Genomic DNA, 13,360 nt, shown 5'->3' with positions numbered 1-13,360 from the left:
AACTGTTCACCCTTTTTGAGAATCTGTAGGAATGGTCGGCATTTGTCAAATGCTCTCGATATGAATCGGTTTAGAGCTGCCACCATCCCAGACAATTTCTGTATCTGCTTCTTTGTTTTTGGATATGGCATATCCAAGAACACTTGAATCTGATCTGGATTTGCTTCCATCCCTCGTTGAGATACCTGATACCCAAGAAATTTCCCGGAGGATGCTCCGAAGAGGCAATTCTCGGGGTTGAGCTTCATCTGAGTTCGCCTCAGTCTAGAGAACACTTGCTCGAGATGACCCAAGTGATCTCCAACTTTCTTGCTTTTTACCACCATGTCGTCTATGTAGACCTCCATGGTATCTCCTAACATGTCTTGGAACATATCGGTGACCAATCATTGGTAGGTTGCTCCAGCGTTCTTTAGGCCGAACGGGAGGATGTTGTAACAGTAGATGCCTTGCTCTGTTACGAATGAGGTTTTTTCTTGGTCTTCTTCTGCCAGTGGGATCTGGTTGTAGCCACTGTAGGCGTCCATAAATGATAGGAGTTCATGGCCAGCGGTTTGGTCTACGAGTTGGTCGATTCTTGGTAAGGAGAAGCCATCTTTAGGGGTTTCTTGGTTGACATTGGTGAAGTCGACACATAGACGAACTATGTTGTTCTTTTTTGGGACTGCTACAATGTTAGCAATCCACTCGGGCTATTCTACTTTTCTAATAAAGCTTACTTTTTTGAGATTATTGATCTCGTCGTTTATTGCTTTTTTGAACCTAAGAGATAGTTTCCTAGGTATTTGGCAAACTGGTTTAGCATTTGGGTTAACGGAGGGTACCTACACAGCCCCCTTTATTTTTTATTCGTTCTTTGGACAGCTATTACGTGGTAAAAGAATGGTTAAAAAGTAAAGTTAGGAAACACGTGTCTGACAGCTGTTTTGTTTTGAATTTAGGTTTCGGAGAATGTGCGGGAACTGTTAGGCTGGATTCTTGGGCCCGAAATTACGGTGTTTTGCAGGCGAGTAATGATTTAGGTTTTGGGAACACAAAACGTTTTTGTATTCTCGAGGATTTAGTAGTTGAGGGGTTTTGACTTGTAAAAGGTTTTTCGTCTGTTCACTTTTCAAGCAAAGGAAAAAACAAAAACCAAAGCGAAAGAAAGAAAGAAAGAAAGAAAGAAAGAAAGAAATAACTTTCTCAAGCAAAGGAAAAAAAACAAAAACCAGAGCGAAAGAAAGAAAGAAAGAAAGAAAAAAGAAAGAAAGAACTTTCTCTTCTTTTGCTATCAGGTGTGTATTTTCAACTTAAAATTTTGATCTTTTAATCTTTCTTTGAACTTAAAATGTCTATGACTAGTGATAGTTTGAGTGGTGAGGTTGAAGTTGATGAATGGAGAGGAGAGAACGGTAAGTGATGAAGAGGTTAATGATAGGGTCTGTAGTGGTGCAGAGGCCTCGTCGTCTTCATCTTTGGAGACGGGGGCTGAGGATCTGAGGAGGCCTAAGTCGGAGGATTGTTATGCTTCTCTGATGGCGGAGTTTGGTTGGGTGGAAGCCGACCTAGCCATGTACGACCTGCATGAGGAGAGGAATTTGTATGGTAATGACTACGTTCCTTGGGGTGGAGGAGTAGTTGTTTGTTATGGACAGTTGAAGGCTGGGATGAGGTTGCCTTTTTCCTGTCTTACTGTGGAGGTGTTGAAATTTTTGGGAAAATCCCTTGTCAGTTCGTAGGGAATAGTTTGAGGATTTTCCATGTGTTAGATTTGTTGAATGACAGGGGCTATAACATCTGTTTGTCAGATCTGTTAGAGCATTTTGTTGTGAGGAGATCGGGTGCTCTGAATTTTAGTTTTCAGGTCGGTAAAGGGAAATCTACTGTTATCGTGGGGGTGAGTAAGGAGGAATGGGCATAGGCCATTATTGGTTGTGGGTAGATATTGTCCTCCTAGTTTGGAGATTGAAAATCAGGTTGTACAGTTGCCTGGTAGGTTATTGGTTTTAGGTCGTAATGTGTGTATGGTATATTATAATTTGGACATTCTGATTTATTTGTTTTATTTTTGCAGAGATCTCTATTCCTTTTCGTACTAAGGCCGGTGTTATTGAAAGGTTTGCTCGTTTGAGTTTGGAGGAGAAACGAGCTTTGTTGGGGGAGGTAGCTCATTATTTTAAGAGGCGTGGAGGAAAGAAAATCAACCGTAAGAGGCGGGAGCAAAAGGCGAGGGCTCGCAAGGTAGTGGTTGATCTTTCTAATTCTAGCTCAGATTCTGTCATGGAGAGGGAGACCCAAAAGAAAGCACCTATTTCTAGAGGGAAAATGGCTGGAGGGGTTGGTGACAGCCGTTTTGGGGCAACTAGGACAGTTGGTGGAGCTGCTGAAAGCCATTCTGGGGCAGCTAGGACGGCTGGCGAAGTTGCTGAATGTCATTTTGTGTCCAGACGCTCTGAGTTAGGTGACGCAAATCGTTTGTCATCCCAATGCTCTGAGCTGGGGGATGGAGGACGCTTTGCATCCAACCGCTTCTCCTCTGGTGATGTCGATCGTTCTGCATCCAATTGCTTCTCCTCTGGGGATGTGGGTGCTAGAAGTGCTGCTAGTGGAAGTGCTGGTGGAAAGGGTGATGCTCCCACTTCATTCCGAAGGCCTATTCTGAAGAGGCGCTCCGAAGTGGTTGAGTCGGAAGGGGCTAAGGGGGCCCAAACTAAGTCTGAGGAACGACCTAGTACTGCTGAAGGTCATACTTCTTCAAGTCGGGTACCTTTGAAGAAGATGAACCTGATTGATCTGGTTGCTGATGCTGGGGTGGCTGAGGCCCGTGGAAAGAAGAAAGTTGATGATGTTGAGCCTGTTGCTGAACAGTGCAAGGGTCAAGAAGTGCGACCCCAAGTGAGAAGAGTGATGATGACGTTCTGGACAGGTTCGTCATGTATGAGGATCATGTTAGCTATTTGAGGAAGTTTGTAAAGAATGGGGACTGCGGTTTCAAGTCCACATTGGTTGCTGGAGGGCTGATGGAGAGCATTGTTCTTGATGGGGATAGGCGTAAGCTGGATGGTAAGAGTATTGAGGTGAACCTGAAGGAGATGGATCGGTCGCTATGCTATGTGAGCTTTATTCCGTTCTTAGCTTGTTTACTTGGGGTTTTGTCAATATATATGATATAATCGTAATTTGTTATTTGTCAGGTTCTGGCCATGTACAGGTGGTTGAGGGATATGGCATCTTTCTCCGATCTATACAAGAAGGAGTTAGATGCTAACAGGAAGGCTTATGGCAAGCTAGTGGCCGAGAAATAGGTGGAGAGGGCTGAGGGCTCAGGTGCAAGAGTTGGGTGGGAAAGTGGCTCTGTTGCAACCCTCTCTTGACTCTACAAAGCTGGAGGTTCAGCAGTGGATAGCTGAGTGTAAGAAAGCACGGGCCGTTGCTGAACAAGCTGAAACTGAATATAACGACCTGGTTTATTTGGTGGAGGGTGATGATACTTATGTTCTAGTAGATGATTATCTGGAGCTAGATCGTAAGTATAAGCTCCTGAAGATGTCAGTTGAAATTGGGCAAATTGTTATGCGGTTGAAGATCTTTAGTGCGAGATGCTAGTAGACCGGTCGACCGCCATCCGATCTAGGTGCTGATCCAGCTATTCCTCCCGTTGTACCTCCTGTTGTTTCTGTCTTGGACGTTTCTGAAGTTGTTGTTGATCCAGCTAGTGGCCCAGTAGGTGGAGAGGGTGGACCACTGGAGCCTTTGAATGTGGAGAATCTTCCTTTTGTTAATTGATCTTGTCGTGCTTGTTGGTTGTTTGATGAAACGTTTGAACAATATTCTCTTTTTTTTGTCTGAGTTGATACTGATACTATATATTTTTATGATGGGGATGCTGAGGTTGTTTTCCTAGGATAACCTGGGGGCCTCATGTATCTAACCGAAATTGTATGTAGGTAGAAATATTTAAATTACTTACTTGTTGGAATTGGCTTGAAGCATGCATGTGATTGCTTCTGTTGCTTTTGATTTGTTGTTTATCGACCTGTGTTGCATAATAGTCGTACTGATGAACTGCTTGACATTGCTAGGTCATCTGGTTGTAATAGGTCGTCTGTTTGTATCAGGTCATAGTGTTTTTGTGTACGATATGGTGGATTTGCATAGCTGACACCTAGGATTTGCCCTGTTTAGTTGTGTGCGAGTCGTTCCTTTTGAGGGATGCTCTTATAATTAGCCTTTGAATGACCATTATAGCTGGGTCTAACTTAAACCGTTACGAGATCGTATGTTGACTTGGGGTCCTTTTGGGGGTCCCCTAAATTGTATTTGTCAGATAATTGGCCTTTGAGTGGTAATTACAGTTGAATTATACTTAACCTTGGTGTTGGTGTTAAGTTGATTTAGGGTCCTTTTGGGGGACCTTGTTTGAATTGATTGATAATTAACCACTGCGTGGTTGTAGTTAAGTCGTTGTAGACTCCACCTTTGAAATACGACCTGACATTATGATGTCCTAGGTCGGGTCGCGCAGTGCAAGATGCATGGTACTCATGTAATGCAAAAAATGACATCAGTACACAAAATGTTAATGAAATTTTATTCGTATCGACTTATGTAGCTGGAGAAAGACTTATTGATAAAATTGCTTTAGGAGAGTTGTATTCTAAGGTCGGGGAAGCATATCACCCAGCTGAGTTTTAATCCAGTATGCGCCATTTCCAACGACTTTGTCATTAATGTAGGGGCCTTCCCACGTTGGGTTGAGCTTGGCTGGTGCTAGTGTCTTTTTGAGGACTAGGTCTCCAGCTTGAAAAGATCTTTGGACAACCTTCTTGTTGTAAGATCGTTGGATCGTTTGGTGGTACCGAGCTAAGGTAATTGCAGCTGCTTCTCTTCGTTCTGCTAGGAGATCAATTTCTTTTGCCAAGATGATGTTATTGTCTCCTGACTCGACGATGTCAGAATGTGTGGTTATGAGCGTGAGTTATGATGGTATCACTGCTTCTGTTCCGAAGCAAAGTGTGAAAGGAGACTCATTTGTATTAGCTCTGGCTGTTGTTCTGTATGCCCATATAATGTTCTCGAGCTGCTCTGACCATTGGCTTTTCTTGCTTTCCAACTTCTTTTGGAGGTTTTCCTTGATGGCCTTGTTTGTGGCCTCTGCTTGACCATTGCTTTGTGCATATCTAGGTGTAGAAAATGCTTAAGTGATGCGCTATTTTTGTAGAGCCTTAACTTGTGTGCCATCAAATCGGGTTCCGTTGTCCATGACAAGGGTGTGGGGTAGACCAAATCTTGTGATGATGTTGGTCCATATGAAGTTGATGACGTTGACTTTCTTGACCTGGACTAGTGGGATTGCTTCAACCCACTTAGTCAAAAATCTGTGGCTGCTAGGACGTATTTGAGACATGTTTTCTTTTGTTGGATGAACGGTCCCATGATGTCTAACCCCCACATGTGAAAAGGCCATGGACTTACAATATTTATAAATTCCCTTGATGGACTTAGGTGGTTGTGGCCAAATGTTTGACATTGGAGACATTTAAGAACGTACCTTTTTGCCTCGATATGTATGTGTATAGACCCCCACTTTGTGGCTCATTAAGCCTACGGATCCAGCCCAAATCAATTAAGCCCAAGGGCTTAATCCTAGCTACACCCAATAACTGGTTTATTTAAGAATATGTCCAGATTCATTATTATAGAAAGATAAGGATAGAAGTTCAAAGAGATAACAATTCTTTTGACAAACAAACACAGTCCTCTTAGGACTCAGTCTCTACCAATTCATAAAAAACATTCTCTCTCACAATAAGGAACTACGTTGAAACTTGATCCCTGGATAATAGATCTTGAGTACGTAGGCAGCCATTATTTGGTTCAGTTTCATCTCCCCTAACATCAAATTCCTCTGTTTCTTAGTGCGTTCTTTACCATTGCTCTCGTTGTGTTGAAGCAGGTTACTGCCGAAACATAATTGGCGCCGTCTGTGGGTTTTTTAGAATCCATTATCACGTTAAGCAATCAAGATGGTAAGCATAATAAGCAGACCGAACAGTCAACATATTCCTCCTACCAATAGGAATCGCAACCCTTGAAATTCAAGTCGGCCAATGCAAGAAATGTTGAACAATCGAGTTGCTCCTAGTGATAGGATCAATTCTTAACATCCAACTGCAGCAGCACCGCCACTGCAAACGGCGGTACAAACGCCTCCGCCACCACCCCTAACAGTCTTGCAGCAAGAAAACTTGCAAGCCGATAATCCTCCACGCGGTTTGCCATCTGTCCATGTCGATCCATCAGTTGACATGGATATGGACGTGGACATTACTCTCACACCAACTAACGGAAAAGGTGATAGTAACAGCCAATTCACCCCTAATACGGTTGAGCGTGAGTTACAATGAGTCAAAAATTTAAATAGGAACTTAAGAAGGAAGCTGGCAAAGAGGCAAAGGCCGGTGGACGATGTTGCCAATTCAACAACATCAAGGTGACCACGCAGGGATGCAGGCCATTCCAGTGTATGGCACCGTCTTGAAGATCCACTTCATCGTCCTCAGCAACGTGCTATTTCTCAAGCACAATCAAACAATGCACGCTCTAAGAGTAATGACCCTATTACCCGAACTTATGGGGAGAATCGAATTGGCAGGGATAACTACTACCCTAGACATGTCCGATCTCAAAAGGAAGATTTACCTCAGAGAAGCAATTTCAGGGAAGCCCGCCATCCGAGATATGTCCAACATGACTGGGACAACGGGCATCGCAAACAAGAGCCACAAAACATGGAAGAGCGGTATAATTATATCGACCATCCTGCCAAGGGTGACTACTGGCCTAAACAAGCTGGTTACAGGAATAGAGAAAGACAATCACCGGTCAAAGCTAATTGTGCGTACTGCCAAAGATCTATAACTCCAATAAGAGACAATGGAAGGTATCCTTCTCCACATGGGCACGACCGAGGGCATCTAGCTGTTTGAGCAAATATTTTAACTCTGACGGAACAACAATTGAAATAGTTGATTGCAAAATAACTTAACGATAGAGTCAAGGGATGTCAGAATTTAAAATTTGATGGTCAAGGAAGGGTACTTGATAAGTTATGAAAAAACATCATCCCAGACAGGTTTGACCTGACAGGGAAGACCAACATCCTAGACAGGTCCGACCTGACAAGGAAGGGCGACCTCGTTGATTTGAGGAAAATCGCCATCCCAGACAGGTCCGACCTAACAAAAAAAATAGCATCACAGAAAAAACTATAAAGAAGACCATCAACGTAAACCAAATGGACTTGACAGGGAAGGCCGACCTCACAGATTTGAAGAAAATTGCCATCCTAGACAGGTCCAACCAGACAGGGAAAGAAGGTGTCGCGGAAGAAAGTATAAGGAAGACCATCATCCCAGACCAAACCGACCTAACAGGGAAGGCCGACCTCGTAGATTTGAGAAAAATTGCCATCCCAGACAGGGAAAGAAGGCGTCACGAAAGAAAATATAAGGAAGTCCAATATCCCAAACGAGACCAACTTGACAGGGATGGCCGACCTCGTTGACCTGAGGAAAATCGCCATCATAGACAGGTCTGATCCGATAAGGAAGGAAGGTGTCACAGAAGCAACTAGAGGGAAGACCACGATCCCAGACAAGCTACCAGCTTAGATAGGCTGGTTACACACAAAGAAAAAGACAATCTCCAGTCAGACCCGAAAATGTGTACCGCCTAAAATCTCCAACTCTTGTAAGAGACAATGGCAGGTGTCATCCTCCACATAGGCTCGACCGGGGGCGTCTGTTTGTTTAAATCTTCTAGATGAAATGGATTTCACCCCGCTTAACACAAAGTCCCTTTGATGTAAATTCCATAAATAATGGTCACGGGCATGAAGAGCTTAGTCATTTCTCAATGGGAATTGAGTAAAGGTGTTACCTGTAATTTTGCAGGCTTATAGTACAACGCCGAAGTATTTAACTGCGTTATCACCTTTCGACCTTGAATATGGTGCTGAATCAGTTTCATCCACATAGTTGATTTCCAGTACATCTCGATGGTTGCTGTTGAAACAGACTTAAACAACATTTTTTACCGTACCGTTACAAAGTTCTTTTACATTTTCACATGTTATCCATCAATAAAGACATTCAATTTCCATTCTCATATGTTTGGTTGTCCTTTATTACATTACTCTATTCTTATGTACTCTTCCTTTCAACAATATTGTCATTCATTAGCATTAATTCCAAAGAGGTCATCCATATTATGCCTTCTTCGATCCAAGTATGTCGCATTCATGCCTGCTTGAAGGAAATGCGAGTCAATAAGATGGTTATTCTTGCTCGTTACGGTTATTGGAATACTCTCAAATTTTAATATCCGTGTGAATTCCACTTACTAAGGCAACGGCGTTGTGTTTGGTCCAAGTGCAAGAATGACAACCTTGCACCTGCGAAAAATTCCAGACATTGCCTAATGTTCGATACAAATATTTTGACACCTGAATAGTTAGGTTCATTGAGGACGATCATGGCCCCTTTGCCTTTCAATCACACTTTCTCCAATAGATTTTATATTGGGGGCGTCTGCTTTCCCCTCGTTATATCGATATCATATTTTTCTGTCCATACTACGTATCGAAATGCAACAAATAACGCAAGATCAAAAGCAAGATGATATATTATTATCAAATTATTGCCAACAATGCATGTTTATTCAAGGTTGGTAGTATTTTTACTATATTTATTTCAAAATCAACTGTCTATTAAGTTCCCTCTGGAAAAGCCACACCTTTCGGAGCAACTTTAACAATCTCAATATACATTAGATATAATTTGTTATAGGTCTTCTTTCTCTCTTCATTATCTTCCAGAACATCTGCCTTTTGCATAATTGCTTGCATCCTCTCCATCTCCTTATTTCCTATCTCTAGGGAAGCTTGTGTTAACAATTTCTTGTTTTCTACATTCTCTTTCTTAGCAACATTTAATTCTTTTTCTAACCCTAATACTTTTGCAATCATCTTTTCGTTTTCTTCTTCCTGCGTTTTCACTCGGGCTTTCAAATCTTCTAATTCTTCGGTCCTTACAATGGCGTTCCGCTCCTGTTCTTCCATCTCATTTAATTCTTCCATTATTCTCACTACCTGAAACAATAACATAACTTTAAAACGCATGTTACAGTTAAATAAATAAACAAATAAACAAATAGAACAAATAATTTACCTCGTTCCTTTTCTCCCGTTGCATGATAGTTGTCACTTGGATTAAATTGTTGGATTCACCTTGCGTTTTGTGATTTTCTTTCAGTGCTAAAATGCCAACTCCAACATGTACAGTATCGTCTTTCTTCTCTAAATTTTTAGCCACAGTTTTCTCCTTTTCTTTTACGCTCTCTTCTCTCCCATAACTATTTTCTAAAAATTTATAGGTTTTACCGTCGTCCTTCAACGGTAACTCATAATCTTTTCTTCTTAACGTTCTCCTCTTTTTTGAAGTATTCACCCCTTCCTCTGTATCACTATTATTATCTTCATTTTCTACGATTATTCGCTTATTCCTAATAATATTGTTTTGGTCTTTAATCTTATTTTGTCTAATTAATTGTCCAGTCATAACTTCAAATTCTTTAGTTTGCTTTTTCTCCACACCTTTTTTATTATTTTTCCTTACTACAACTTTACAAATCTTATCTTCATCCTCTCCTTCAACACTTCCTTCTTCTTCTCCCTCATCACTTTCTTCTTCACTCTCTTGCCCTTCACTCTCACCCTCTTTTTCCGCCTCTTCCTCCACCTCACATAGGAAGTCCACAATATCATCTAGGAAACTTAGGTCAAATACTTCAGATGATATTTTCTCATGGAAGTAAAATTTTAAGTTATCCTGTGTTTTGCTATCCATGTCTACCATATCAATCGACGGAATTTCCTCTACAAATACCACCACCAACAGAAACACAATTAGTAATTAAGTTATTGCAAAATCTTCATTTCCTAACACAAACATAGTATCACCTATACGTAAACACAATACAGTTATTTACCAGTAAAATTGTTTGGAACGTCCCTTCCTGTCGTGTTCCACTTCCCTCGTATGCGATACAAATAATCTTCTCAATGCTTGTAGCTATCCGGAAGACCACTAAACGTCTCCCTTCTATTTTTAAAGTACACGCCGAGCATTATGAAATTGTCTTTCGGAGTGACACGAGGCCTTGCAATTGCGTAAAGCTCTTGACATCCAAATCCTCATTTGTATTGTAATTGTAATCTTCACATCCTTGAGACTATTAACCAAAACGGAACTGACATCTGTGCAGGTGTAACATGTCACCATTCTAAGATTCTTGCAACAGTATTATCCAAGAGAAATTTCAAACCATATGATAATTGGTGTCATGTTGGTACTACTTCATCTTCTTTGGTCTTTTGTAAAACACTTTTCACACTATCCACATTAAATTCTTGTAATGCAAAACATTTTTTCATCTCCGTTATTGGAGTCTTCCTTGGTTGACCTCGTATGTATAGAGTACTCTTTGTCTTGGTCCATCTTCGTTGAAGTTGAATTCTCGCCATTATAGTATCAAATTCTCGCCTCTAATTTGTTATATCAGATTGCCTAATCTCGCCTTCCTGTTCTTTTTTTATTTTCTTCAATATGTTTTATCCATGTATCGTAACTTGTTATTTATAATGACGAAGTCTTTTATTTCAGTTAGACTAGAACTGTAAGTCTGTTTCCCTCGTGAACTGGGACTCTTCAGTTCGAACCGCTTCGAACACTTTTTCCTTGGTCTTCTAAGAGCATTTGCAATGCAAGTGAAAATAATCCCCTTTATTCACCGCCACCTCAGGACTTATTCACCCCCTTTTCACCAAAACGGTGAAAAACAAGGTGAAGCTGTGCAATACAAAGGTGAATAAAATATCTCGAACGAGATGTTAGATTCCGTCTGGACTTAAAAATCGAAAAAACGCTCTGGACGGAATGAAACATCCCGTCTGAAATTTTTAAAAAAACTGAAAAAAAGTCGAAAAATCATGCGAGACGGAATGAAACATTCCGTCCGAAAAAAAAAACCATTTAAAAAAAAAAAACACACGAGACGGAATCCAACATCCCGTCCGAAATTAATAAGTCAGCCACTATCTCGGTAGAAGGTTTCACCTTGTTTTGAACTGGGGGAATAAAGTCACGGCTTTTTCACCCCTACATTGCACATCCTTTTTCCTCCCAACCCGGTGAAAAAAGTCACAAATCCCTTGAAAACCCTGCATTGCAAATGCTCTTTCATTATATATGGCCACACTACCGGCCATATATCGTATAAGGAAGAGTAAGAAGGTGACAAATTCTCTTTCATTATTTATGGACAGATGGTCCTCTCACCATTCCTTATACTATTGTATTTGCTATTACACCTTTTTCAAATAGTCAACCGCCCATACACATTCTTTTTACTATTGAATTGCTCTTTCACTTTTTCCAAAAAAGTGATGTCGCATGAGTCTTACCTTTTTTTCAAGTTCCTACAGCCTGACTAAACTTAGGCTGGTCTAATATTTTGTCTCTTCCTAGCAAAAGTCAAAATCCAGCAAGCCGGTCATAACCCCATTTCAAGACAATTAAGTGTCCCACTTCCTATACAGTTTTAAACACTAATTTTTTACCTATCCGGCCGTCCCTAAAATTCTTTTACCAATTTAACTTTTTTCCTTCTTATTCTTATGACCAAATAAGTTCCAACTTTCCGCCAATAATTTTCACTTTTATTTCTGCCTATTTCGCCAATAACTTCCGCCAATTCCGCCAAAAAATTCCGCCAATTATTTCCACCCATAATTTCCGCCAATTATTTCCGCTATAAATTTTCCCAATTATTTCCGTCAATAACTTCCGCCAAAACATTTCACTAATTATTTCCGCTCATAATTTCCGCCAATAACTTCCGAAAAAATTTCACCAATTATTTCCGCCAATATCTTCCGCCAAAAAATTTTGCCAATTATTTCCGCCCATAATTTTCGTTAATTATTTCCGCCTCCTTTCGTAAATAACTTCCGCCAATAATGTTCGCTAATATCTTCCGCCAATAATGTTCACTAATTATTTCCGCTAACCAATAATTTTAGCTAATTATTTTCGTCTTTTGTCGCCAATAATTTTCATCTCCTGTCATCGTATACTGTCCCCTTTGACAATGAGATTATGCACACCAATATTTGGTAACATTTATTCTATTTTTTTTTTCTTTTAAATTGATGTTTTTCTATTCTTTTTTCTATATTAACTTCTTTACCACATGAGCTTTGCCCATCCACCAAAGAGAGGGCGATGTATAGACCACCACTTTGTGGCTCATTAAGCTTACGGATCTAGCCCAAATCAATTAAGCCTAAGGGTTTAATCCTAGCTACACCCAATAATTGGTTTATTTAAGAATATGTCTAGATTTATTATTGTAGAAAGATAAGGATAGAAGTTCAAAGAGATAACAATTCTTTTGACAAACAAACACAGTCCTCTTAGGACTCAGTCTCTACTAATTCATAAAAAACATTCTCTCTCACAATATGGAACTACGTTTAAACTTGATCCCTAGATAATAGATCTTGGGTACGTAGGCAGCCATTATTTGGTTCAGTTTCATCTTCCCCAACATCAAATTTCTCTGTTTCTTAGTGCGTTATTTACCATTGCTCTCATTATGTTGAAGCAAATTACTGCTGAAACAGCATGCTTGGCCAATAATACCCTTAGGATATTGCTTTATATGTCAGGGATCTTGCTCCTACATGGTTGCCGCATTCACCTTTGTGGATTTCGTCGAAAATGAATTGGCCTTCGCATGGAGTTATGCACCTTAGGTGGGGCCCTCCTACGAATTTGCGAAATAATCGTCCGTTGATCACTGTGTATCTTAGGGCTCGAAATTATATTGCACGAGCATTCTTTGCCTCAGCCGGCAGCTCACCTTGTAAAATGTATTTCAGGAATGGGCCTATCCAAGATTGAGTGATTTTCTCTTCAGATGAGGGCTGAAAGTCAGTGAGGCTGTTGACATTTTCTTTCTGGTATGCGGGTCGTTCCAGGATGTCTATGTAGATTGTGCTGGGGCAAACCTCTTGGGTCTTTGAGGTTAAGAAAGCTAGACTGTCTCCATGTCTGTTATCTTCCCTAGGAATGTGCTCCAATGAGAACGTTTTGAACGATTCAATGAGGTCATTGACGACCTGAGCGTACTTTGCTAGGTTTGCTCCATTCGTGACATACTCTTTGGTGATCTGCTTGACGATTAGCTGGGAATCGTTGTAAGTTTTAAGCTTTGGGACTTGTAGTTGTTGTGTCATGCGGACAATTATCTCCAT

The 13,360-nt window shown here is 40.7% G+C and overlaps 1 protein-coding gene across 1 annotated transcript; it reads right to left on the bottom strand.

The window, feature by feature from the left end:
• Positions 1 to 12,925: 12,925 nt before the first annotated feature.
• Positions 12,926 to 13,360, bottom strand: LOC147488393 (uncharacterized). Its single transcript, XM_086574362.1, has one exon. The coding sequence runs from the start codon at positions 13,358 to 13,360 to the stop codon at positions 12,926 to 12,928; it is 435 nt and encodes a 144-aa protein (XP_086430488.1).

Source organism: Coptis chinensis, chromosome 7 (genome assembly GCF_015680905.1).
Source record: "Coptis chinensis isolate HL-2020 chromosome 7, ASM1568090v1, whole genome shotgun sequence".
Classification (NCBI taxonomy): Eukaryota; Viridiplantae; Streptophyta; class Magnoliopsida; order Ranunculales; family Ranunculaceae; genus Coptis; species Coptis chinensis.
The sequence above is the reverse complement of the archived record's forward strand: the minus strand, read 5'-3'. Positions and strand labels throughout refer to the sequence as shown.